General features: G+C 59.8%; 1 protein-coding gene across 3 annotated transcripts; it reads right to left on the reverse strand.

Moving 5' to 3' along the window:
• Positions 1 to 1,505: 1,505 nt before the first annotated feature.
• LDB1 (LIM domain binding 1) lies at positions 1,506 to 27,570 on the reverse strand. 3 transcript variants are annotated; one of them, XM_039554015.1, is made up of 11 exons: positions 27,335 to 27,570; positions 7,668 to 7,770; positions 7,036 to 7,080; positions 6,753 to 6,828; positions 6,433 to 6,535; positions 6,057 to 6,229; positions 5,696 to 5,818; positions 5,439 to 5,522; positions 5,012 to 5,135; positions 4,427 to 4,569; positions 1,506 to 4,058 (listed from the first exon to the last, which is right to left on the reverse strand). In XM_039554015.1, exons 1-11 carry the CDS (start codon positions 27,357 to 27,359, stop codon positions 3,828 to 3,830), a joined length of 1,230 nt encoding a protein of 409 aa, XP_039409949.1. In that variant the 5' UTR covers positions 27,360 to 27,570; the 3' UTR covers positions 1,506 to 3,827. The 3 variants fall into 3 exon arrangements, with proteins under 3 accessions (XP_039409949.1, XP_039409948.1, XP_039409950.1); XM_039554014.1 differs by having other exon boundaries at positions 4,421 to 4,569; XM_039554016.1 differs by lacking the exon at positions 27,335 to 27,570 and adding an exon at positions 17,037 to 17,057 and having other exon boundaries at positions 4,421 to 4,569.
• Between the last annotated feature and the right edge of the window lie 60 nt (positions 27,571 to 27,630).

A 27,630-nucleotide genomic window follows, 5' to 3' on the forward strand; every position in this document is an offset into this window, starting at 1 on the left:
GCCACAGCCGGTACCCGCCCCCGCTGCCCACCTATGCCAGCCGTCAGCTGTGCCCTGCAGCCCCCACCCCCTGCCCCGGGGTAGCTGGAGCCCCCAGCATGGTCCTTGGCCCCTGCCCTGTGTCCCTGCATGGGACACCATGGGCTTTTGGACAGGTACCAGCAGGGACTCCGGGTGAGCTGTACCTGAATGACCTTTGCATGGTGGGCTCCCTGGCCCCTCCAGCAGCCCTGGCTTGCTCATCACCATCTCCCAGGTACTGCTTAACTTTCCTCAGCACAAGCAGGCATCACTGCACTCCGTGACCTTAGGTGAAGGTGGTGCGGGGAGAAGGGCAGCTCTACTTCTAGGTTTCTTCCTGGTGTGGCCCATGCCGGGTGCTAGAGTGTCATGTGGGACCCTCTGGCACAGCACTGGCACTGCCGCAGGGCAGCAGAGGACACAGATTCATCCCACCAAAAAAGGAGGGGGGGAAAAAAACAACAACTGAGTTTCTCATAGCACTGGAGCTGATGTGGGGAAGGAGGTTTGGGGACTTCACAGGTACCCTTGGGCTTTTCAGGTCAGACGTCAACCCCGAGGTGTTGCCTTGGGGCCATCCAGCAGCTCTCAGGTCCACAGGCAGGATCCAGCCAGGCACATGCAGGATCCTTCACAGATGGCAGGATCTGCTCCTGCAAGGCATTGCTCCCCTCCAGCCCACGGCATCCCACCAGAGCCTGCCAGAGCTCGGGGCATGTCAGGAGCAAGGGTGTTGATGCCCCAGCTCTGGGTGCCACACCACGGGCTCACTGCAGCCACCCTGCCCTCACCCGTTAGCCACAAGCTCCCACCACAGCACCTGTATCCTGCAGCCCCCCCGACCTCGGCCCTGTCAGGGGAAAGGACAGCCTGGTGACATCCCTCACTGCAGATGTCAACCCAATCCCTGCCCCTACTCTGAAGATACAGCTCCATCCTGCCCTCACCCTCTGCTGCCATCAGCCCTGCTTTACGAGCCTGGCTTCCCCCATATCCCTAACAATGCTGGCACAGGGCACCCCAGCTTCTGGAAGGAGACTGGTCTAGTCCCCATGGAGGCTGGCCCTCTGTTGGTCCCCTGTCCCTCCTTTGCCCTCCCCAGGACACCTCCATGCTGCTCAGCTGCTCCCGCCCTGTTCCCACGGCAGGATGGCACTGCCCCCACTGCTCCCCAGGGAAGGTGCCCATCACCTTGGTGTCTGGGTAGGCCTCGAGCTGCTTGTTTGCTCTGGCTTGGGGACTGGACATTTCCCAGCAGCCCTGTACCTTACCCTTGCTGAGATTTCTGCTTTCCATGGCATGGCAGGGAGCCAGCTGTGGCCTGCCTGGGAACCAGCAGACAGAAGCGAGCTGGCATCATCCTGAGAGCACAGTGAGCCCTGTGCCCGCACCCCCTGCCAGGGCACCAGGGACATGAGGGGAGCCCCCTCTGCCTTGCCTACATCAGCCTGGTCCCATGCTCAGACATAAGTGATCAGGACAGCTTCAAACCGAAAAGTCATTTTATTGGTACCATACATGACTCATAAATGGCACAAACTATGGAGGGGAGGAAGGAAGAAAAAAAAAAAAAAAAAAAAAAAAGAAGAAACAAAAAGGCATTACAGTGTGCCCGTGGCAGTGAGGGCTCTGCACCCTCCACAGCAGCCCTGCGGCACGGCGTGGAGAATCGTACCTTAATTGCAATGCAGAGCCCCCCTCCCTGCAACACCAGGCTCCCACCCTGGGATCCCACCCCCACCTGCAAAGGGGCCGTGGGGACCCCCATGCCTGGGGGTCTGAGGGGCCGAGCCCTCCACCTCTGGCCTGCACATGGAGGGGCCCAGCAGCCAACACAGGCATCTCTCCAGGGATCTTCAGCTTGAGATCAGACCAGGGCAGACTCAAGGCTCTGTCTCCCTGCCCAACCACAGGGACAGCAGGAGAGGAAACACAGGGTGTCCCCCACCCCATCTCAGCAGCCTCCTGCAGTCTCAGCCACGAGTGGGCAAGACATGGGGTGCTAGTAGGACCCCTGCATCAGCCAGAGCCCCCTGTGCACAGGCAGCGGCTCCCTCAGTGACACGTGCCAGCCCCAAGCCCCACGGGGCAGCGGGACATGGACCGTGGGATCCCTGGCAGGGAACTGGGGGCGTCTGACAGGGAGAATGGAGTGCACCCCTCACTCCCCCGAACTTCAGGGCTACTCCGCCTGCTCCAGGCTCCCTTACACACACAGACAGACACACAAACCTCTCGCACACACACTCTTACACACACGTACACCCCCACTAGGGCAGTCCCCCCCACGGCAGCACTTGCTGCAACCCCACCACGGGGCATGCCAGGGGGTTCCCACGGGCAGCCTGGACTCCCGTCTTTCCCCAAAACCCCACTCCAAGGCTGCTGGGGTGAACTGGTTAGTTAGCACAAACACCCTCCCCCGGCACCTCCCATCTTCTCCTTGGAAGGGATTATTTTTTTTCTCTTTTTTTTTTTTTTTAAACCAAAAAAACCCCCCAAAAATTATTATTTTTCTCATCGTTTCCCCTAACATCAATGGAGGCACCTGCTCTAGTGATAACACATTGAAAGAACAGTATCGTACACACTGTCTACAGCGCGGAAATGTACAAGCACGAGGTACACGAACCCGAGGGGGGGAGCGGGGACAACAGCACACAAGATTTACATTGAGAAGGGAGGCGGGGGGCTGGCCCCTCCCGACCTCTGGAGGGATTAGAAAGGAAGTCTGCAAAGTCTCTCCTTGGTTTGAAGCTCTCCGAACTGGATATAAAACGAGACTTCCAAGAGAAGAAGCCTGTACAAAAGTCAGGACAGGGTGAGAGGGCTCAGGACAGGAGGGGGGAATGGGCAAGGGGGCTGAGGGAGTCTTTTCCCATTTTTTTTTCTTTTTTTTAAACTTACAATTTAATAATATTATTTTTTTTTTTCTTAAAAAAAGACAAAAGTAGGAGGTACCAGGAGCCAGGGGTTGCAAAGGGGCCCCAGGCAGACTCACGCAGGGTGGAGGGAAACACAGGGGCTGCAGGCAGGGAACAAGGGCACCGGCTGCTCCGGCAGAGCTGCGGGTCCTCCGTGCCCCCCAGCCCCCCACCACGCACTTCCTATATACAGAGTGCCCCCATGACCGTGCTGCGCTCTCGCTCTGGGGAGCGAGGGGAAGGGGAGGGTGCAGGAGAGTGGGAAAATGAGACGGGGCCATATCCTCAACACCATCCCAGCGCTGCAGGATCTGACCCTGGTTGCAGGCGGCTTCGTGGCAGAGCCCGAGGCACAGGGAAGGCTTTTCATCACTGCCCCCCCCAACCAGCCCCAGCTTGGACTAGAGATGTACAACCCCAATGCAGGTGGCTGCTCAGCAAACACCAGCCATAGGACCCAGGGAGGAGGGTCTCTGGGCTGTGCCAGACCTCAACACATGGCATCTGGTCATGCCAGCCACTGCCAACACCTCCCCTCTAATTCCCCCCACTCGGCAGGGAGGGGTTGGGCGTGTTGGGGCGGGGATGAGAAGCTCTCTGGGCAAGAAGCAGGAAAGAAGAGAGAAGGGGGAATAACGAAGCTACGGCCCCGGAAACCCACCCCTGCCCTGGGGTCCATCGGGAAGGCAGGCGTGGGGGTACGGGGAGGCGGCGGGGGTGATGGCTGGGGGCTGCCTGCCTGGTGTGCACCCCGGGCCATGCACCCCATCATCCGTGTGGCGCTGATCCGCCCTCGGTACCTCGCCGCTTCCCAGTCACTCTCCGTTGCAAATGTACAGGTAGATTGGTTGGGACTGAGTCCACGGGGCGGCGGGGGGGCCGTTACTGCGACGCCTGCGACGTGGGGTTCTCTGACTTGCTCTCCTGGCTGGAGGGCGGTTTGCTGTTCCAGGGGCTGTTGGCCCCCAGCGCCGGCGAGTTGTTGAAGCTGTCCTCGTCGTCGATGCCGTTGGCGGCGTCAAACTGCGTGTTCTCCAGCCGGGTGATGAGCCTCTCGTCCTCGTCCCCAAACTCCCCCCCCATCAGTGTGGGCTCGCCTACCACCATCACATCCTGAAAGGGGAGACGGTCCCGAAACATAATCGAGGTGGGGGGAGCCTGGGCCGCTAGACCCCCCTCTCATCAGCTCAGCCCCTTTCCCCAGCTGTAGGGCCACTTCCTCATCTCCACTGCAGAACCCAAGCTTGGGCACTGAGTGGGGCAAACACATCCTCACTCCCTTGCAGGAGAGCAAAGAGGCTTACAGAAGGCAGCTGGGACACCCCCTCCTTCTTTTCCCCATCACATGGGAAGAGCTGCGGGGGCTCAGATAGGCAGTCCCTGGGGGTCTCCCCCTAGCAGCTCCCAGGGGCAGGAGCAGAGAACCCTCCCCTCCACCCCAGAGGAGGAAGAGAGAATGGAAACGGGATGCTTACAGGTACCTGACTGGACAGGGCAAAGGTGCTGGCTGGGCTCTTCTTCTTGCTGTTGCTATTGTTGGTGTTTCCCCCACCGGAGCTCATGGTGCTGCCCCCTGACATCTTCCTTTTCCGGCGCTTGCTGGGCTGCTGCCGTGCTGGCTCCGCTGGTGGAGGAAAGAGACATACATGATCAGCCCCAACAAGAGGAAGCTGGTGCCCCCCAGCCCCTGTTATGCAAACCCCATTTCTTCAAGGACCACATTCCCCCTCCAGGCAGCATCACCACCCTCCTCACTTCCACAGCTCTGCTGTCCTCCCAGACCAGGGGACAGGAGAGGCAGCATGACAATTTCCATCCCTGCTTTGCTTTCCACAAGTAGCTGGCAGCCTCCAGGCAGGGAGTACTGGCTGCCTGCAGTCCTGCTCTGGCCCTCTGGGAAGGCAGACCAGCATAGAAGGAAGCTAAATGCCTGTTTCACCACTCCCAGCCTCACAAAACGAGGCCAAGAACAGCTCTGGGGCTGGGACAAGCTTGCACCAAGGGCAGGGCCTGACCAGGCAGTCCCAGAGACCCCCAGGTAGCACAGCAGCCACTGTGAGACTCACCAGGCGGAGCGACCATCCGCTGCCACTTCTGGAAGAGGCAAGTCTTGAGGCAGTCCCGGGGACTGAGGCTGTAGGTCTTGTGCCGTGACATAAGCTCCTGCATTGGTTCTAGGATTACACAGAGCTGCAGGGAGCAAAGACTCTGGGTTAGATTGCAATGCTCTGAGCCCCAGCAAAACAGAGACCCAATAACCCTAACCCTAACCCCCTACAGGCAGGCATCTGTGCTGCACTGACCCAAGCCACACTGTGAGCATGTGGGATTTGGTAGACCCACTGCCCCCACAGCTCCCTAACAGCCCCTCTGTAAGGTTGCTTTTGCAAAGCCAGCCTTGCAGCCTACCCACACCCCAGGGCAGCCAGGCATCAGGCAGCTGAGAGCACAAGACATGGCAGAGCTGCATCCCCCCTCTTCTCGCACACTTACTCGGAGGTAGTTGAGTGTGGAGTTTGAGAGCCCACAACGTGTGATGTTCTTGGATAACTGGTCCAGCATCTGGGGATCCTGTGCCTAGGAGTGACAGGGACAGACAGCTCAGCTGCATCCAGGCTGGGAACAGCCCTCCCATGCCCCAGCCTGTGATGCGGGACTGGGCTGAGGTTCCGCCAAGCTGCACAGCAGCCTGAGGAGCTCAGCAGCCCTGTGTCATTCGCACCCAGGCAAGCTCCTGGAGCTGTACTCACATGCATGGCAAGGATGCTGCGGGGAATGAGTTCTCGATGCTGGCGGATGCTGAAATGCCACGTCTTTATCCTCATCATGTCATCGAACATGAACTCCAGGTAGAGCCGCCCCTCCACACACACCTGGGCAGGGCAAAGGGTCAGGCACAGGCTGCCCCAGCTTCCCCCAGCCCAGATCCCCTGGGAACCCACTGCTGCACACTGGAATACTCCCATAGTGGCTTGCCTCTGCCTCCTGGGAGACTCAGCAGAAGCCATACCCAAGAGCCCCAAATGCACAGCCCCGTGGGACTGTAGCCACCAAGAGGGCACAAAAAACCAAGGCAGGAGGGGCAGCAGAAGCTGCAGGTGCAGGCAGTACCTGGGTGAACATGGGCTTGCCATGCTGGGTGACCATGGTGCACTGGTCACAGTCCAGCGAGACAAAGTTGTTGTGGAAGGACTCCTTGGGGTGCTTGAGCACGTAGTAGAGCTCTGTGGCCCCCCCTTCAAAGATGCTGCGGAAGTAACGGGGAATCAGAGTCCGGCCAATCGCTGCAACAGGAGAAGCAGGAAAATAAGGTCAGTAAACCTGGCTCATCCAGATGTTCCTTGGGATGTACATGAAGAGGGTGCCCCCATACCTTCTGGCTGAAAACAGCTGCGCTCTGACACCCTACCCACATCCCCCTGAGCACACAACTGTCTCCTGCTGAACGGCAATGCCCTTCGGAAAGAGAGCTCAAGGTGGTACTCACTGTATCTCTTTGGTCCATCCTCCAAGCAGAAAGTGATTGTTAACATGGCGTCATCCTCAAAGAACTCTGTGGTGAAAGCATCCCACCACAGATTGTCACATTCCTGGGGATGGCAGAGAGATGCTAAGTTACGGGGAGGAGAGACAGACAAACGCAGGCTGCTAGGCACAGCAGCCACATGCTCAACCCATGGAGGGCTGCGCTCCGAGCTGAGCACTTGGAGATGGGGGTGGATAAGCCCTGTCCCACAGCCACATGTGGGAGAAGGCGGTGGGAGCCCCCACTGCCAAAATACTGCCCTCGCTCTCCCGGCTCCCTACCTCTGTCCAGTTCTGCAGCCGCTTGTTGAGCTCAAATATCCTGTAGTCAGTCTGGTTCCCGTACGGCGTGTGTCTCCTGCCCAGAGAGCACAGAAAGCCATCAGAGGGGAAGGCAGCCACAGGTGTGGAGGGGTCCTGAGCCCACAGGGGGAACACATACAGCCCCTCCAGGACTGGCAGTCTGAGCAACCCTGCCACAAGCCCCAGCCAGCCAGCTGAGGCACCCCCACCACAGGCACAAGCTCCCCCCAGGCAGGGTCCACACCAGCCCCCCCATGCTTACCCAATTCCAGGCTCCAGGTACGTCGGTGGGTACATAGGAGTAGGTCTAGCAGTGGAAAGAGATGCAGGCAGGTCAGTGCTAGCAGGGATCTCCCTGCTCACCACAGCTCCTCCTTCCCTGGCTACAGCAGGCAGTCCGGCTCACTGGAGACCCTCCCCACAGTGCAGACTGTATCCTGGCTGCCAATATCTGACAGCCCCACGGGGCGACCTGCAGCCCAAAACTGGGCTCTGATCCCACATCACTGGCTGCTTCACTCCTGGGACCTAGCCAACTGCTCCTTGGGGACATACCCAGCTCCTCTGCAGCAGTGACTGGTGCCAGGCAGCACAGACATTCAAGAAGGGGCTGTTTTGGCCCTGGGAGTGCTCCCTGTGATCCCAGGGGGTTGGCCTAGCAGAGGGCTTGGCCTGACAGAGCTCAGGACCTGGGGGCTTCCTTCATTCCGAACATCACTCTTTCTCAACCCACTATCACCTGTGCCTGCTCCAATTCCCTCTTTGCTCTTGTGCTAACTGAACTCCATGCACTGCAGTCTCTGTTTGCTGCCGAGAAGTGTAACACAGAGACCCTGGGGCGCAAACTGCAGAGCGTCCTCAACATTGCAGATCCCTCCCTGGGCCCCAGCTCACCCCACATCTCGATCCAGCATGGTGCCTGGGTGGAAGGGGGGGAAGGCGTTGCCGTTCGGGGGCTCCTTTGGCGAGTACAGCTTGAATGACTTAGAGGAACAGCCTGGAGAGAGAGAGGGGACATGGGTCAGTTGGGGGCACTCTGCAAGGAGAGATGCCCTGCTGCTGCTGCTGTGAGACGGAGAAGGAGGAGTAGGAGGTGGAAGGATGCAAGACCAGTCAAGCCTTCATCAGCACAGCCCCATCCCTCCTCTGCTTCCCCCCTGATGTCAGCCTACTCCCTTCATCCCACACACAGCTCCAGGCCTCCCCTGTGCAGGATGGAACTCACAGGGTCAGAGCTGAGCTCTCAGGATCAGCAGCCAGTGGAGCCCAACCCCATCCCAAGGGTTTCTCACTGGTGCCCAAAGTTTGTCAGTTCTCAGCTGGCTGGGCTCTGGGGATGTGCCCAAGGGGGACAGTCCAGCTGGTGAGCCTGAGGAGGGGCTGGCTGGGCTCTAGCCCTCCCTCCTGCACTGCTCCTAATCCCACTGACCCGGGAATCACACAGGATCTTTTTGCTGACCTTTCTATCGTCATGGTGACGGGTGAATAATCGCCCGGAGGGATGGACGGCGGGTCCCCAGGCAGCCACCATCTGCTGCTCAGGCAGGCCAGTGGCCACCCAGATCCAGGCGGACAGAGAGATGCCACATGCCAGCCCCCAGCTGTGATCAAACCACCCCAAAGCCTCACTGCCCACCACAGCACCAAGGAGCCCATAGAGGACATGGGGTGTGATGGGGTCTGCAACGGAGCACACGATGTGTGAAACCAACCCACATCCTGAAAGCAACCTGGGGACCCCCAGACCTGCCAACAGCAGGCATTAGGGATGCCAGGCACAGCCAGCCCCATCCAGGCTCCTTAGGGGCAGCCAGGGGCTGCCACACTCACCAGCCCATTCCCACCACAAGGGCAGGTTCCCGGGAGCGGCGACTGCCAGCTCCCCTCCCGAGCCCCGCGGCAGCCCCGGCACACCCCGCGGCTGGCAGGACCCGGCACGCTGCGCCAGGATGCTGCCGAGGCACGCGGCTCCCTCCCGGCAGGCAGGCGGGCAGACGGGCTGACCTGGACGGGGCGCAGCGGTGGGCGAGCTGCCAGGCAGCTCCGGCTCCACCGGCTCAGCCGGCCCTGCCGCACAGACACGTCTCCCCCTGTCCCGCCGCAGGCGGGGGCCCGGAGCCGGCCGTGCCGGGCTGCCGCTGCAGCCGGGGCCAAGGCGGGATCCCCGTCGGCTGCCCGCCCGCACGCAGCCCTGGGACGGGCACTTCCCAACGCCCACGAACTGCCAGGATTGCCACCCGCTACTGCAGAAAGCAAACCCAGCAGCGGAGGGAAGCGTCCCGGAGACGCCAGACACACCGGCTGGGTTCCGCTCCACGGCCAGGCTGTGTGGAAGGGTGCAGGGACAGGATCGGAGCAGCAGCTCAACCACGATGGATACAGGAGGGGAGCAAAAGGCACCAGGGTGAAGGAAAGCGGTGCCACCAGCACAGGGACCCAAGATGTCCAGCTTGTTGCAATAAGGAGCTTGTTAGCCAACAGAGGTGAATGACCAGGGAATGACTTTAACCCCTGCCAAGCCATCTGGGACCCCAAGCCAGCAGTCACAGGGATTGTACACACTGCTGAGCAAGGGCTGGTCAAAAATAGAGAGGGTCACCTCCCCAGCATTAAATCCAATTTGCAATAGGGGAAATATGTGTTTTACTCCTTGATTTTCTTGGGGCCTTTTTACCATGTTTCCGCACAGCAGCTGAACCCAGCCTCTCTCCAGCACCCACCAGGATCTACCAGTCCTGTGGGGCTGGAGCCAGCCCAGCCACTCAGCTGTGGCTTGCTGTTCCCACTCCTGCCCGTCTGCAGTGAGGATAAGTGGGACATGGCACAATTTCTCATATGGCTGCTAACAATGTCGGCCCCTTGCTCCTACAGATTGTTTTTACAGATAAAAACATTTTTAATTAGGAGTTCAGTGCTGGTCAGATGCTGCTGCAGAGGAATTTATGCTTTCTGCTCTATCCACATCAACTTGTGCCTAACAGAAATGATAATTCAGCCCAAACTGTACTAGAAACACAGCCTTTCTATTTCCTCCATTCTATTGTTATACAACATGACATTGAAGCATGTTCAATGCATAGGAAACTGCCCAAAACTCCCAAGCTTCTGTTGAAAACAAACCAATTAATTAAGCAGAGACAGCAGTGGCTGGAGCACTGCTTGTTTCTGGCCATCATGTCCTTAGGGGGAGAAAAAATCGGACCCAGCAGGTCTCATCCTTCAATTCTTTGTTTTTATTCATGGATGAGACATGGGAAGGTTAAATGCCCAAGGCTTCTTGGGGTCCTCAGTTCCCATCTTGTTTCTCAGGGTGCAGGAAGGTCTCCTGGGGTGGGTGAGACCAGGGAGACACATCACTCTCCATCCATTGTGCTTCTCATGCTCCTCCCCAGCTCCCTGTTGCTGGAGATGGGACAGCAGATGAGCCAGGCCATCACTCCTACTCAAGCCTCAATTTCCGCCCTGGGCCTTTCCCAGCAGGTTAATATGGACTTGGAGCTCTACTGAGTGACCTATGTCAGGATCTAGAGGAGTGGAGAAGAGCCTCTTATGTGACCTCAGCAAGACTGGCATCCTGACCAAGTATTATTTTTAATGCAGCATAAAATATGTCACTGGAATCAGTGGTTTGAAATAACACTAACAACAGCCTTAGGACTTGATACAAGCTGTCCAAATTCTACCTTCACTGTAGACACACTACACAAGTTACATGAAATAACACAGTTACTTTACAGCAGCAGGAACACCAGCTTTTACTCACACAAGTGTCATGCCGCCTGGTCTCGGACATCCCTCCATCACCACCTCTTTCCTTCACACTGCCCCAGCTGCCTGCAAGCCCTGTCCAGCCAGGTGCACTGACACACACCTGCAGGATGTGGCCCTTCCCAAGCCAAGCCCAGTGCTTGGCCCTAGCTGGTGTTTCCGCATGCTCCTGCTCTGCCTCCTGCTTTGAGCACAGAGGATCTGGGCAGGCTCGGTGCAAACAGGGATGCTGCTTGGTGGCTGAGCATGCAATGCCCCTGTGGAACCTGAGCCAACAGAAGATGCTTCCTGTGGCCACTCACGGGTGCTGGCCCAGCAACACAAAAATGGCCAGCAAGGGAAAAAAATCAGGCTGACATTGCAGCTGGTGAGCTACCGGCCCAGGCAGGTCTGGGCAAACAGCACAGTGCTCATGGCCAGGTGGGCAGCTCTGTGGCTCCTCCTCAGCATGGAGGTGGGGGAGAAGGGAACCCCATGAAGGGATGTCATGGCTCAGCATCATCTGCCGAGGCCAGGTCCGCAGACCTGCCACAAAAGTGTGGGCAGGTAAACAGCTCCAGATGGGCGGGTGCCCAGGGAAGGGAAGGCAGGTGCTCTGCCCATGATTTATGTACAGCCCAGCACTGCCCAACCCTCCACATGCATTCTCCTCTGCTGTCCCTGCTTGCAAGCTATCAGGCCTATGGGGAAAGCTCTTCTGGTGCACTGCCCAGTGGGTTTTCTGGAGCAGGAACAATTCACATCCTAACCAAGCTCACAGAGCTGGGGAACATCAGATTTCCCAAGGCACCAAAAGCACAGTGGACACCTTGCAGAGCCAACACAGCCAGGAGATAGCAGGGTACCATGAGCAGAGACCAGCACCAGCCGTGGAGCTGCCTCCTGGGCAGGGGACGTGGAAAGCAGGAAGAAAACCCCCTGCCTGAACTCCCATCGCTTCAGTTCACCATCAAAGAGCAAAGAACTGCTGAGGACAAAGGCAAAGCAGCACCGACATCTTGCTCCTCCTATACCTGTGGCTGCTATCAGGAATTGGTGCCCACCTGTGAGAGAGGAGCCATCCCTGTCTGGGTAGCCAGTGCGCTCTCTCTGCAAGCGGCAAAGCTCAGCAGCAAGGCAGAGGCTAAAAACATAAACGATAAAAACAAATGAAGAAGTGGGGCTTGAAAGGGGCCACACGGTTACAGCTCAGCCGGGGAGCATCCTGCTCCTCCCAGCAGTCCGGGAAGAAGAGAGGCCAGCCTTAAAGGCAGCCGGTGCTTCCCGGCATGCTCCGTGCCTGCTTCCTGGCTGCCTAACGAGGCTTTAAAGTGTAAATAGCGGCATTGTTTCACAGGGCTGCCTCGATGGGGTGTGGGAGCCCTGATAGCGGCAAGAAATACATCTTCCCAGGCCAGTCCCGCTGGCATAGCTGGCAGGAGGGTGCTATCTGGGGCTGGGTGCAGGGCAGCTTCTCAAATAATTCACGTGGTTTTGCCTGGTGATGGTGCCTGGTGTACGGGAAGTTGGCAGGGCTGGGAGGCAAACACGGAGAAGTATTCAGAGTGACTGGGACAGGCAGAGGCACAAGGAGAAGTCCATGGTCCGCCCCCACAAGCCTGCCTTCACCTCTTTCTCCTTTTCTTTGGAATGGAGGGGATGGAGCAAGGCCAGTTGCAAACCCCAATGCTGTTACTAAACCCACAGGAACCCAGGTGGAACACACTAAGACATGGCCAGAGAAGTTATCAGTGACAATATCAACTTGCAGAAACCCCGTTTGCTTTAAAAATGCAGAACTGATGAAGCTGAAGCTCCCAGGAGGCTGGGCTCTCCAGGGAAGAGGAGATACCACTTTTGGAGGAGACCATGTGCCATGGACTCAGTGGCATCCAGAGGCTGACCCCAGCCAGGACATCACCTGGCCCTGACCTGTCCAGAGGCAAAACCTGCATCGCAGCCTGCCCTGCTGCGCGCAGGGATTACCCTCTCACTTTTCCCAAGCTGCACATCCAAGACATCCACAGAGCTTATCTGGACCACAAGTTGCCTCCCTGCCCACACCACACCACGTGGCTGTGCATGGTGTCCCAGCTCCAGGTCACATCCTGCAATATTAGTGCAAAAGTCCCCCACGGCAGCACACAAAGCATCTGAACCCAAGGGTGCTCTTCTCTGCAGATCGGGTCACAAATTTAGGGGGACAGCCAGAGAACGGATAATTACCTGCAGCTAATTATTACAAAGTGACAATCTTGATGTAGGCTGCAAAGCAGTATTATCTGAAAAGCACCAGGTGAGGCAAGCCTGGCCAGCATGTGGATTTGCAGGTCAAGGCTCAACGTAGTCCCACAGCCCCAACTCTGCCAGAGTCCAGGGTCTCCCAGGAAGGCATCCTGCAGAGGTGGACATTCAGCTGGGGCCCCAGGGGACGGCACTGCCCTGCAGCACCTAGGGATGGCAGGAGTCCCCCCTTTCCCATTTTGTTCCTCAGATGATTCAGACACGTAGACAGGGAATTCTCCAGGAGGGAAAAAGGGAGAAAAGCACACCCTGCCAATTGCAAAACAGCCAGAAAATTGAATCACGTCCAAGGCTGCAAGCCCCAGATGCAATCCCACAGATAACCCAGTTTCAGCTCCACTACTATCAACTTACCACGAGGCAGTCATTTCCTGCAACTCTCAGGGAAATATCCCACTGTCCCTAATTACTCCTTTCAGTTCACTGTCTCAAAGACAATCCATAATCAAATGCTGCCGGTTTCAGCCTCAGGAATGCACCTTTCACATTTTCAGACACTTTTCCTCTCTCCCAGACCCCTTCACCCTGGGGCCCTGCCACCCTGCAGCGACCAAGCTCACATCCCTCCTGCAGCATGCATCGGTGCAGCACCGGCAAACAAACGAACAATGTGGTGTGGGAACCATGGGGCTGGAAAAAAAAACCCTGTCAGCATACCTAGAATAAAAGCCTCCTGACAAACTAGGATTTTCATCATCAAAGGTTTGCTAGGCTCTGCGGCAACACAGAAAAATTCAGTCATAGCTAACCATGCCGATGGCCCTGCAGAACACGAAGCCAACATCTCTGCTCATGGCTGCATGCCTGCCACGCACATGGTGGAGAAAAACTACACAGCTCTGCATGGTATTGTGGGGTTGTTGCTCAGGGCAGCCCTCCACAGGGACAAGATCTGCCCGGGAGAGCTGGAGCCGAGAGCCACAGCGCAGGAAAGTAGCGGCAAGAGGCTGAGGTCTGTCCCTCCACTCACAGAGGGGGATCCACAGTGATCCCCCAGGCGGGCAGGACCGCGGTGCCGCTGCCTCGGAGCGCAGGAGGCTGTCAGCCCCCACGTGGCGCATGGAGGCTTGCGATCCCGGGATGCAACGCTCCCCTCGCTCCCTGCCGCTGCCAACGGCGCCGAGAGCTGCACGCTGGGACGCGTAGTCTCCGGAGACCGCGGCCCCGCCGCCGCCGGCCGCCTTGCTCCATGTTGCCTCCTAGGTGGAGCCCCGCAGCCCTGGCAGCCGGCCAGACGCCCGCTCCGGAACGGGGAAAAAGCTGGATAATTCCCGCCGCGGGGATCCAGCTGGCCTCGCTGGGGCAGCACGAGCCCGGGGGCAAACCATGACGCTGGGGTGCAGCGCCTGCCCCAAGGTCTGGACCACTCACAGATGCCCACGGAGAGGAGGGACAGTGGGAGCGTGGCGGGAACCTCCTCAGTGCAATCTACAAAGCATCTCCATTGCTTCTTCGAGCTGCCAGGGCAAGCCTCTGCCCTCAGGCAGAACTCCTCTCTCCTCCGTACTCAGTTAAGAGGTGACAGAGGCTGAACAAGGGACAGGCAGGCTGCCGGCAGCACTGGGGACAGAGCAAATGCAGTGTTTGCTGGACTCGCACTGCTGTGCTGGCAGCACGTCCTGCCACTGGTGTCAGGCCTTTGGACAACCAGTGCAGGATGGGGCCAAAACCCCAGGAAGCGAAAGGACAGGGTATGGTCAAGCACACCTGCCTGGCGCTCCTGAAGGCATGAGGAACTCAGCCACAGGGAAACCCTCTTACCCCAGCACCCCTGGTTACAACTCCACCCAAAACAACAGCAACCCATGGGGCAGCAAACCTCGTTACAGCAAGCGTCACAACCCACAGACACACACACACAGAGCAAACAACAGCAGGAGCACTCTGTCCCCAGATCACTCAGAGGACAGGAGGTTTCCAAGGGAGAGGGCCAGACGAGCTATCCTGCTCTGCCACCACACAGGATTTCAGGTCCGTATTAATGCAGATGTCAAGCTCACACCAGTGTAGAGCTGCAAGTACATGAAAGATGGAACGCTGAGAGAGTCCACTCTGGGACAAGCACTGCTACCACCCTGCCAGCCATGGCACAGGGAAGGAGCCCTGGGGCTGGACGGTCCACATCACCCTCTGCTCCCGCATCCTGAGGGGCTGGGCAAGCTCAGGGTCGCGGCTGCCAGCTATCACTGCTCTCTGAAAAGAAGCTGAAAGAGGCTCCAGGTCCCCAGCCTGGGGCACCTTGGCTTGAAGTGAACTTCTGTGGCTTTTCACTGCCCTTTTCCTATTTTACATGGATCGTGACCTGCTCCTGGTGAGGGGAAAAGTCCCCACCAAATGACAGCAAATCCCTTCTGTCACCAAACCTTCCAGCACCAGCCTATCCCCCTTGGATCACAAGTTTTCCTCTTTGAAGCAACACAACTTATGTGTCATTCTGCTCAGCACTTCTCAGCCTTTAAAGGATGCCCAGATCATAAACCTGGAATTTCTACAGCATCAGGAGTGGAAAGGCCACATTCAGTTATACTTCAGTGAAAACCACAATTCCCCCACAATGAGAACACTCCAAAACCTAAGGCTTTAAAGAAGGAACAAGGACACTGATATTTACCTGTACTTGCAACAGAAGCAGTAAGAGCTGATACCTGATCAGCACCAGAGGAGTCACTGCAAAACTGCTCAGACAAGATGCTACCGTATTGAAAGCATGTGGAGAACAACTGGGAAGACCCTGGGAAGGGGTGTTTGTTCTCACACCTGTCTGGCCCAGACTCAAGCAGGCTCAGACCCTCCTGATGAGAAGAAAGCAGGTGAGGGTTTGCAGTGTGGCGTTAAGTGCAGACTGTGTGCCCCCAGAAGGTGAGTCTCTGTTAGACCCCACAGCCTTGGAACCCTTTGCTCACACCTCACCCTGGGAGTGGCTGACACCTCTGGTTTTGGCTCCTGCTGCGGCACTGGCTTTGGCCACGGCTGGCAGTTGCTCAGCAGGCTCCTGCCACGGTGCCTGGCTTCTGCCAGCCAGGGCTGCAGAGATGGGACTGGGGGCTGCCCAAGCCAAGGGAGCCCCAGTAGTGCTGCCCTGGGGTGCTTATCACCCATCCCGAGTGGGCGGGCTGGCAGGGACTGCCGGAGGCCAGCCACCTGAGAGATCAGGGCAGCCTACTACAGCATGATCCACAAAAGGGGCTCCAAGAAAACACCCTCCCAGCTAAGACACCTCTCCACAGCCATGGCATGCATGCTGACTCCTAAACTGGAGCTGCTTAGTCTTCCCCACTCCCGAGGATGCTGAGCTCACCCTCAGCCTTGTCCCCAGTTCTGGCTGGCCCAGGTCAAGCTGGTGCTTTGTCTGCCAGAGAGGATGAGCCCCCTGTGCCCATGGCCCCCTGAGCCTGGACACCTGGCAAGGCAGCTTCTGAGAGAAGGTGCATGGCCCTCATGCGTTTGCACCCCTTGGACCTTTTATTCCCTTTGAGGCACCCGTGGGAGGCTGGTGGGACCCTTTGAGCTGTGAGCAAGGATGAAGTTGCAGCAAACAGTGAGGCGCAGTGGGTGAGCAGCCCCTAGAGCCAGGCACTGACCCTGCAGACCCCGTGACAGCACACGCAGGGGGACCGGGAGGGCGTGGGGCAGCTGTCAAGGGGCTTCGGCAGGGGAAGGAACCCGGAGAAGAACAAAGGGAGCTGCGGGCTGGGATGGAGCAGGGCACAGCAGGGCATGGGGGCTGCTGGCAGCACCCCACCAGGCTGAGGGTGCCACTCCAAAAGCCAATACCTGGTGGATAGAAAGGGGAGCCAGGGGAGAGGGGGGAACCACAGGCAGGGAGGGGGAGGACAGACAGGGGAGCTGGTGGAGAGGGAACGAGCTGAGGGGCCAAGGATGCACAGAGCAGCTGGGGAGGGATGAGGGACAGGAGAACTGGGTAAAGATGGAGAGGGGAGCCGAGGAAGGAGAGGGGAGCTGGGGACAGGGAGAGCCGGGCGGGGGGAGCAGAGGGCGGGCAGGGGGCTGCCGCGGCGACCCCGGGCCGTACGGGGCCCCGGTGGGGAGCGGCGGCGCGGTGCGGCCGCGCACAACTTCGCAGACGCGGGGGCGGCGCAGGCGGGACCCCGGCCCTCACCTCCGCCGTTCGAGCGGGGCCGCCACCGGGGCGGGGGGGGACCGGGAAACTTCCGCGGGGGGAAGGGGGCGCGGGGGGGCGGGGTGACTCACGGCGCGGCGGCGGGCGGGGGTCCGGCGGCGGCGCGGCGGCGGCGGGCGGGCGGCGCGGGGCCGCCGCGGGGCGGGGCGGGCGGGGCGCGGGGCGGGGCGGGGGCGCTTCCTTTGTCTGCGCCGCGGCCGGGACCACAATGGCTGCGGCGGCGGCGGCAGCGGGGCCCGCTCCCCCCGCACCGGCTCCCCCGCCCCGCGCCGCCCGGGGCCCCACGGGCCCGGGGTGACGCCCGAAAGGGGGTCCCCGGAGAGCTGTTCCCCGCCCCCCCCGCCCGGCGCCGGTACAGGCACTCCCCGGGATGGGGATGCGGGAGCCGCGTCCCGCTGAGGAGCTCGGCACCAGTCGGGGCAAGGATTTTTTCCCTACTGCGAAAGTTTCAATAAAAATAGACCTTTTCCCTAGCTGGGTTTCGGGGTGTCTGAAGTTTTTTCAGGATTTTTTTTTTTTTCCTTTCTGAAACTTGTTTCCCTTTCCCCCAGTTTCAGACGAGAAAAAAATATAACCGGCTTGTTTGGGAGGGGGGATGAAAAATAAAATGTGCCAGTCAGCAACTGCCATCCCAGGAAAGGAGAGCCCAGGGTCTTTCCTTTCCTTGATAAAACTGCAACCCCTTCCAGTTAGGAGATTTTACAAAAATTTCCATTATGAAAATTTCCGTTATTAAAAAAATCCCATTTTTCCCATTCCCCTTCTGTCTCACATCTGCCCCTTGCAGCTCCTGCTCCTGCCCTGGCAAGTCAGACTGGGACAGACCTCTGCTGCCAGCCCTGCCGGCAAGCCCATGGGCAGCAGGGACATGAGCCAGGACTTCAGAGCCCAGCCTGGGTACACCCCCCCAAGCCCCAACAGCCCCCAGCTCCGGGCAGTAAGAGCAGGCTCAGAGGCTCAGCACACACGCACACGCACACACGTGCTGGTACATCTCGTCCTACACACATGGGCTGGTGTTCACCCAGCACTTGCACACCTTCCCAAATGCCTCCCGGCACAGCCCTGGCTGGGTGTGCACCCATGCCTGGGGCACGCACACCCTCCCACATCCCCCTGCTTGCAGGGCCAGGCCTGCACCTCATCCCCTCCCCAGGCCTTGGGGTAATGCAGGTACAACCAGTTGGGTCCTGCCAAGCACACTCCCCCCGCGGTCAACAGAGCAGACATGGCGGGTGCAAAACCTCATCCATGAGGTTTTGGGGGTGTCCTCCCCTCTGTGCTTGTGCATCCCCAAAGCCCTACACCTGAGGACTGGGGGCAGCCCCCTGCTCCCCAACCATGTTGCTGTCTAGGACCAGCACTGAAGAGGGACAGGCAGCATCCCCTCACTCCTGTCCCCCACACTCATCAGCTGAGTGAGGCTCCAACCCCATCCTGGTTCACATCACACCATCGTGATTTCCCCTTCCTCTTGAAGGCTACCTTGCAGTATCACCTTCCATAGGCACTTGGCTAAATATAGCAAAAGTCTTCGTAAACTCCAGACTGACAGAAAGAAAAACTCACTGTAAACCTAAAAACCTCTGTGACACCCTACTCTGTGAAAAGCACACGCAGCAGGAGGTACCCATGCTGTCAGTGCCTTGATAACTGGGCACAGGGATGCTGCGAGTGCCCCGGAATGCTGCCCCTTTACTGCCTGTCCTCCTGCCAGCCCAAATCTTGTGGCAGTGGGTGAGATGGGGCTGCAGCATGCTGACCCCCACTGTCATTAGGCCAAAAAAAGTGCTGGCTGCAATGCTGGTGACAGCTACGGGATGGCACAGCCCTCCTCACCAAGACAAGCCATTAAACACAGTCTACCTGCACCCCATTACCTCTCCGAGGCTCAAAGATGCACGAGGCACAACCACCCAACACCATGCTGCTACTGCAAAACAGTGAAAAAAAGGGCATTTTGTCCCTGTACTAGAGACTCGTGGCACCAGTGCCATGGCCAGGGGGATCAGAGAGCAGCCCCCATTGATCCCTAAGCCCCATGGCCTGGCCCAGTGCATCCACAGCAAGCATGCCTGGAGCAATTTATCCCGGGGCTCAGCAGCCCTCCGGGACTGCTCACGTGTCCCTGCTCAGCTCTGACGACAGCGCTGGACTGGTCCACGTGGCTGCAGCAGCCCCAGCTGTTTATGGTTATAGTCGAGTTAATAATTAAATAGATGCTGGATGGAGAGCAGAAGGGCTGGGATGCAGCTGGGAAGTGTGTGTGGCAGCGACGGTGTGGGGGGGCCCCTTCCTCACGATGTGCTCGCGCCCTCACTGCGAGGGAAGCAGAGGGCTACCCTGTTTTTGTGGTAGGGCATTGCATCCCCCAGATCGCAGCCTCCGCTCTCCCCCTAGCAAGGGCCCCATGCCTTCCTGGTCTCCCCAAAGTCCAGCCCTGATCCAACACCCGGTGCAGGTCTCAGCCCAGGGAACTGGCAGCAGCTCGGGAGCAGGAGTGAGCACAGGGATACATCCCAGACGAACGGATGGGAAGAGCCCAGTGGGGATCATGGTAGCCAGGGGATGCCCAGTTCTCTCTGATCCCTGTGGCCATGGCTTGGTGTGCCCACAGAGTGTGCGTGAGGGATCCCAGGCGAGCAGGGCAGGAGGCAGGGCATGCTCACGCTCACAGCCGGCCGGGGCCCCGGCAAGCGCAGGCGTAGAGCAGGGACACGGACACGCGCTTACATAAAAAATAATAATAAAAATCTGCTAGCTCTGCAAACAGCACAGCCTGCACCGGGAGACAAACTGGCCTGGCACTTCCAAACCTCATGGACTTGTCCAAATAGCAGCCAGACCTGGGCACCATCGCACGCACGCAGATCCAGCCTGCAGCAGTGCAGCACAGCATGCATCCTGGAGCCCCCCCTTTGCAGAACACAACAGTCAACCCCCTGAATCCTACCACCTTTCAAACAGAACTATGCTTTGTTTCCCTGTTTCTCAAGGAGGGGCTTCTCTCCCTCCTAAAGCTATGCATGACCAGATCAAAAGGGAGTTCTGGGGCAGGAGGGGCCCCTTTTTTTGGCTGGAGAAGCCACAGCTCCATCTCTCCAGAGGAGGCTTGGGGGAGGCTGGAAACTACATGGTGAGTCATGCCAGGCAGACAGCAGATCCTGGGGGCTCCTGGGATTAACCCTTCAAAACCAGAACTACTTCCAGACACTCAGAGGCAGAAATAAAGCCCAGGAGCTGGGGAAAAGCTGTCAGGGCAGGGTGGGAAGTTACAGGGTCACATCTTGAGCATCCTGCATGGGACAGAGAACTCAATCTGAGTATGTGAGCAGCAGACAAGCAGCAGCCAAGTGCATGCATTGGTGCCCATCTCCACCAAAACAAGAGGAGATGGAGAAAGGTTACAGTGGGGGGCAGAACCCCAGAGTGCATGAGATTCATATGGGGTGTCCACCTCACATCACACCTTGTTCTGGCATGGGGGGTCAATCTCATCACCGCTAGGCTGCCCACGGGCTCCAAGAGGAAGGTGCAGTCTGCAAGCAAGCTTTGGCATGTCCTGCTAGAAAGGGGTTTCCCTGTGGCACCAGCACCAGAGAAATGCCCCACAGTGTTCCTATGCTGTTCCTGAGATATCGCAATGCACGTCCTGCAAGAGCTTAGCCCCAGCATGGCCACCCACAGCAGTGAGCCCCAATTCCTCTGCAGAAGGCTGGGGCCAGCCTGCCAGAGCTGCAGGGTTTTAAGGCTCCTCCAGAGCCTCCAGGTGGATTCTCTCATGTTACAAGAATGGTTCGTTTTACAGCCCCTTTCCTGGCCTGGGAACCCACGGCAGGGAGGGGGTGACATGCAGCATGGCTGCACAGCCCCAGCATCCTGCGCCTGCCCTCTGTCCTCCAAGAAAACCATCTACCCTCCAAGGGACAGGCACTGCTGCTTCAAAGAGAAGCCAAAGCAGAATCCTCAACACCCACACCCGGCCCTGCAATTCCAGGAACTCAGCCCCAGTAGGAGAGCACCCTGCTCCCTGGCCCACTGTTCCCCCTCCATTCCCTCCACTCTGTCTCCCAAGCTACAGAGGACCCTTGGCATCCATAAGAGATTTACATAGTCAGGAGCTGCCACCCACTGTGGCTGCCATCCCTCCTGGTACCCACATGTCACTGTGCCCTCCCACGCTGGAAGCTCCCCTGGGAGAAGGCAAGGGACATGTTACAGGGCCATGGCTATATGTGGTTGACTTGAAGCAGGTAACTCTCCAGCAGCTGAGCCCACCCCCTGCCACCCCCCCCACGGTGCTGCCGAACACTCCGGAGCAGCTCTCCGAATATAGCAGCATCAAATAGCTCCATCAATAATGCATTGCTTCTGCTTCCTCTCACTGCCGTGTTTTCGTTGCTAACATGCGTGTCCTTCCTGTTAGCGGCTGCCTCCTCCCCACCAGCTAGGCCAAGCAGGGACACAGCCACGGTGGGATGGTGATGGCAGCTCCCACAGTTCCAGGTACAGTTCCTGTAGGGATTGACATGGAGCCCCATCTACTCCACTCGGGGGCAACCTGGGGTTCTGGGGGGCAGCCCTGCCACTGTCCAAGCCTCCTGCTGCGCACGCGCTGGCAGCAGGCAGGGCGACTCGACATGCCGTGGCTGCCCAAAGGATTTGGCAGGGGCACCAAGATGGGAGGAGCATAACGACATCTCCCCAGCCTCAGCAGGGAAATGCCCCTCCGCAAGGACTTTTGGCAGCCTGGCACTCCCCATGCCCAGGCAGCACCCCCATTCCCAACTCCATGCACTGCTGCACCACATCAGGCTCCTCCAGCAGCTCTGCGCTGCCATCCCCGGCAGGGAGAGAGCTCCTGCTGCCGTGCTCCTGCCTGCCCCTGCCTGCAGCTGCCCCGGGCTAACCCCGGGCCAGTTGGAGCAGGCCGGTCGGGGTGCCTGGACCTGCCTCATGCCCAGCAGAGCTGCGTGCCTGCGATGCCATGAGCTGCCATGGGCTCCCAGTGGGGAGGCAGGAGCTGGAGTGGGCAAAAGCTGGCACCCACCGCCCTGCAGTTTCTCACAGCAGGCAGGAGCAACCTCTGCCCTGGAAGGGAGATCCCCAGGGTGCACAAGACCCTCATTGAAGGAGGACGCATGTAGCAGAGCAGAGGTTGGCGGAAGTGGCTGCAGCAGAACGGTCCAGGATCCCAACACCACCGACGTCCCAGCCTGGCTTGGGCTGCAAGCACTGTATCCAGCCACCTGGGCTGTGCTGCAGAAACCTGGCTCAATACACAACACCTGCCCCTTGGTATGTCGTAGAGGGGCTGAGGCTGCTGCTCCTGCAGAAAACAGGGACTCTCCCACCCCCTGTCTGCCACCCTCTCACCACGGGGCCATCCTGGAGCATAGGAACCATCACCTTGGTGCAGGTTAACCTCTGCTACCTGACTGTGGGTTCCACAAAGCTGGGGCAGAGAGAGACCTTGCAAAAGGGGGGCAGGAGCTACATCCCACAGGGCCCCCCCCAAGGAAGTGGCAGCAGAGGGGTGCAGGCAGGGTGTTATCGGTCGCCCCTGGGCAGGGAGGGTCAGGGCTGGACAGGGGCCAGCACCTGCCACAGGGGAGATTACGCCCCGGGTTTAACGTTCATCCTGATCCACGACCTGCCTGGGAGAGAAGGGGGTGAGCTGCAGTGGGAGGCCGGTCTGAGAGCTTTGGGGGCTCCTGAGCCCCACCAGCAGCCCTACTCAAAAGGGACACCCAACACTGATGCACAGCCCACTCTCCCGCACCTCCAGGAGCATGCCCAGTGAACTTCCCAAAACCCTGCCAGCATCACCCCTGCTGCAGCCACCCCAACCCTGCTCAGCAGAGATCCTGGGAGAGGGGCAGACTGCTGCCACTATCCCCACTCCAGTTGGGGCCCAGCAGTCCCCTGGCAGCCCTGCCTGCTCCCCAGCACCCTCCCACCGGCACCGGCAGGAAACCACAGCCGCAGCCTGCGGGCAGCTGATAACGGTCACCCAGCCCCATCCTGCCAGCACCCCACCACCCGGGAGCTGTCCCCACACCCACTGCTCCCCAGGCCCAGTGCACAACGGCAGCCCCAGGGCTCAGTGTCACCCTGCAGAGCTGGGGGCTCTCACCAGCAGCGCAGCTCATGCCCCAGGACACACCGACAGTTGTTGCGCATGGGCACCATGCTCCCAAGTGTCCCAGCATGCTCCTGGCACACCATGCAGACCCATGTCTTGTGTGTTCTAGCAACATGGATATGGCGGCAGAGTCCCAGAGCAGAGTGGGGGAGGAGAGGGTGGCATGAAATGGAGTGATCTGACACAAAAGGGATGGGCAGGGGACACTCAAGCTGCTTCGGCTCCTGCCCTGCCTGGGGGCATACAGCCACCTGGCCAATGCATTCCTGGCCACAAGCCCTCCCGGGTAGCAAGGGCACCTCCCTGCCCCAGAGGTCCCATCCTGCAGGGGCATCCCTTCCCTCCCCAGGGAGCAGCTTGTGTTGAGCAGGTAACAACATTCCTGGAATAAACTTGGGGCCCAGCACAAATACACAGTGCTGAACCCGCTGGCACTGGTACAGCACTAACCCATCCAGGATTCTCCAGGCAAATCCTGGGTGAGCTCGCACCGGCCCCAAGGAGCGCTGTGATGGTACCTCACACCAACAACAGGACCCCTGAGGAATACCCTCACTGAGCACCAGACAGCCACAAACCCATCCTGACCTTGCCAGAGTGTGCCAGAAGTGGGCAGGCAACACAGCACACATGGTATCTACTGGCCGGGCACTTTTCTGCTGAGGGGGACAGGGCAAGTAAAATGTTTCCTCCAAACATCACTGGTAACATGAAAAAAGCCTGAACTAGAGCATATGGATGTGCATGATGAGGCCTGGGAACCCCTACTGCTCCCCCCCTCCCCAACAGGCCCAGGGGCACCTCAAGGTGCTGGGCACCCCCAGGGCTGTTTGGCAGCCAGAGCCCACACAGGTCGGGGCTGCCTGGCCCCCCCGCCACGGCACTCAGCCTGCTCGCTGCCATCCTTCTCCCAGCGCATCTGTCGCAGAAGGCATGTGGCACAGCTTGGCCTCGTGACGGTGGGGGATGCACGGCGCCAGCTCGGCAGAAGGGAGGGATACGGCAATGGGCCGTGCCCTGGCTGGGCACGTCCATCCCGGGACCTGAAGCATGTGGCTTGGGAAGCTCTCCCTCCTGCCAGAGGGGTGCACAGGCTGGTTCTCTGCAAGGTGTTCCAGTGAAGGTGCTGACCTTGGGAAAGTTCCTTCCCTGCCATGAAGCTGGAGCCAGCCCTGCAGGGAGGAAGAACAGCTCCACTCCGTTTTGCTCCCCTCCTCCCCCTCTGCACTGACACCATCACCACAGGGGGAAAAACAATGATAATAATAAAAATAATTAAGAAAGAAAGTGCAGAGCATGCTGGGAGAGTGAAAGGTGCCCCCAGGGGTCAGGGCCCCGCTGGTGTCTGGATGCCAAGACCTGTCTGCCGGCCCAGCTTGGAGCAGCCCTGGGCACAGCACCACTGGCACCAGCATCGGGCAGCTGCTGCCCCAGCCTCTGCCACCTCCACTCTGAGCCCATTATGCTCCTGCTGCTCACCTCTCCACATCTGAGGTGGGGGGCAAAGCCCCCCTCAGCCCTCCACTGGCCCCAGCAGCTCCCCACCATCCTCGGGCATGAGAATGCGTCAGGTTCCCAGCTGAGCAGCCTCTCTGCTCCAAAGCTCTTGTAGAGGGGAAGAAAGGAGCAAGGAAACATCTCTGGAGGGGTGCGAGAGGAGCTGCAGTGGGGCAGGATGCAACCCCAGGGACGGCAAGGAGTACATCATCCCTCTGGGAGGGCACAACTTGGAAGGGGGGCAGCCAAAACCCCCCCGGCAGCAGCTCCCAAGCAGGAAACTCCTCCAAGTTAATGCAGCCCTGAAGAGCAGCCTGGGCAGAGCGGCTCATTAAATGTTTCTGGCTGGCGGGAGGCCAGCGGCAGAGCTTGTTTTTTCTATATTCCGATAAACAGTCCGGGGAGGGGAAGGGGGAGGGGGGCGCAGGCTCTGGATGTGCCACCCAGCCCCGGCGGGGGAGCGGGGGAAGAGGCGGGGGGGGGGACACGCACATTGCACGGCACCCGCGTGTCCTCCCTGCCCTGGGGCAGCGGGCAGGGGCAGCGTGGGGAGGGAGGACGCAATACATGAAGCCATCCACAGGGATACTCCCAGGTGAGGGGTGACCCCACGGCTCCCCGTCACCGCACCGAGGGAGGACCCCCCTCTTTGCACCCACCAACATGCCGATGACATTCCCAGTGGCATGGGGCCAGCTCCTGGGGAATACGGCGGGGCCCCACCATTGGCCGTCACTCGGCCTTCGCCCCGCCGAGGCGGGACCCCCGCCAAGGCTGGGGGTGTCGGGAGGGGTGTCGTGCCCCCGGTGCGGGGTGCCTGCGGGGCGGGTGCTGTGGTTGCTCGGCCTGGCTCGCAGGGAGGTTCACGTGACTTTCTGCTTGAGGAAGCAGCGCTCTGGCAGCTTCCAGTGGGAGATGGAGGAGGAGGAGGAGGAGGAGGATGGGGGAAGGGGCCGCTTGCCTTCATAGAAACACGGCGGCGAGGCGCAGGCAGCGCAGGGGCGGGGGGCCGCCGTGCAGGGGCACCCCTTCCCCACCCCGGTTATCCAGCTGCAAACCCCTCGGCAGAGGCGGCTCCGGGGGAGGCACGGGGACCGTGTGCTGTCACAGCGCCCCACTGCCTCCAGCAGCCCCCCAGCACGGGGGTTCTGGCCTGGCAGGAGGCTCTCTTGGGACCACAGGGATGCTGCCAAAGGAGCTGGGCTGAGGAGCATCCCCGCTGTCCCCCCACAGGGACCTCATGTGCCAGATGCCATGGGGAATGGCAGAACCCCCTCCCCAGGGCCCCCCAAACTTGGCTCCCCCATCTGCTGCCCAGAGCCACGGGGACCTGGTGCTGGACAAGGTTCCAGCAGCCCTCTGAGACCCCTGCCCTGCCTTGTTCCTGGCACAGCAATGTTCTGCACCCAGCAGCAGGCAACACAGCCAGGCCAGCTGCCCCAAACTTGCCCCAAACTTGCCCCCAAGCCCAGGAATCCAGATGAGTATCCCTGTGGCAGCACCCTCCCAGGTGCTGAGACCTCACCAACTCATCACACCTCCTATGTAGTCCAGCGGTCTTGCTAGCCCACAGGCTCCAGAATCAGGAAGAAGCTTTCCAGCAGACACCCCACAATGGCCATGGTGGGGGGGCCATGCAGCACCCATGTCCACCAACAGCATTGCCAAGCCTCTCCAGGGACACTGTGCCTCACACCCACGTGCAGAGCTATGGCACCCCACAGACCTACTGCCCTGGCCCCAGGGGTGCTTCAGGGTCACTCTTCACAGTGCCACCTGCATGCCTGCCCAATGCCCCTGCAGCACCCTGCCTGTGGGGTCCCAGTTCCAGGCTGGTACCAGCATCCATGTGGTTTTGGGTCCCCGATCTCTTAGTACAACATATCTCAGCATCCATGCCATAAGAAGTCCAGCACCCATGCCATGGAGTCCTTGCCTCACAACCAGACCCCAGCACCCACACCATGGGGTTCCAATCCCACAGTCAGACCCCAGCATCCATGCTCTAGGGACTCCAGCCATTCATCTGGATTCCAACAGCTCCATACCATAGGGACCTCATCCCCATGGCTGGACCCAATAGCCACACCATAGTGACTAGGACTCCAGTCCCCACACCTTGCTGACTCCCATAGCTTGTCCCCAGCACCAGCACCATGGCCAACCAAACCTCAGCACCTACGCTGAAAGCCCTGTGTTGTAGTCGGCTCCCAGCAGCCATGCCCCAGGAACCCAGCCCCATAACCAAACACCAGCACCAATACCCCGGAGACCCCAGCACCAATACCACGGAGACCCCAGCACCAATGTCATGCAGACCCAGGGACCAATACCATGGAGATCCCAGCCCCACAGCTGGACTCCAGCACCAGCACCATAGAGACCCTAGCATTAATGCCACGGAGACACCAAGCACCAATGCCATGGAGATCCCAACACCAACGCCATGGAGACCCCAACACCAATGCCATGGAGACCCCATGGATCTCCCGTAGCTGGAGATCCCAGCCCCAAAGCAGGACAGCAGCACCAATGCAGTGGGGATCCCAGCCCCACAGCCAGACCCCAACACCAACACCATGGGACCGCAGCCCCACAGTCAGACCCTGACACCACTGGGCCTCCCACCCCGTAAGTGGCCCCCAGCTCCCCACCCAGCCCCGGTGCCGCGGGGACCCCAGCCCCAGGGGCAGCCCCCGCCCCACGCCCCGCCGCCGCGCCACTCACCAGGGCATGCACAGCCCACTGACATCTTCACATGCCTGGCCCGGCCGGGGGTCGCTGCGCGCTGCCCGGGCCGCGGGGGTCTCGCATGGGCGGCGCGCCGCGGGCTCCGGCGCGGCGGGCGGCGGGTAGCGCCGCGGCCAGAGGCGGGCAGGCGGGCGCGCCGCGAACCGGCGGAGCAGCGGCGGCAACGGCAGCAGGAGCAGCAGCGGCGGGGGCGGTCGGGGCGGGGGCCGCGGCGGTGGAGCGGGAGCGGGGGCGGCTGCGCCGGCGGCGGGCGGGTGGGGGTGCCTCTGCGC

This window comes from Corvus cornix, chromosome 6 (assembly GCF_000738735.6).
Source record: "Corvus cornix cornix isolate S_Up_H32 chromosome 6, ASM73873v5, whole genome shotgun sequence".
In the NCBI taxonomy this organism is placed as follows: Eukaryota; Metazoa; Chordata; class Aves; order Passeriformes; family Corvidae; genus Corvus; species Corvus cornix.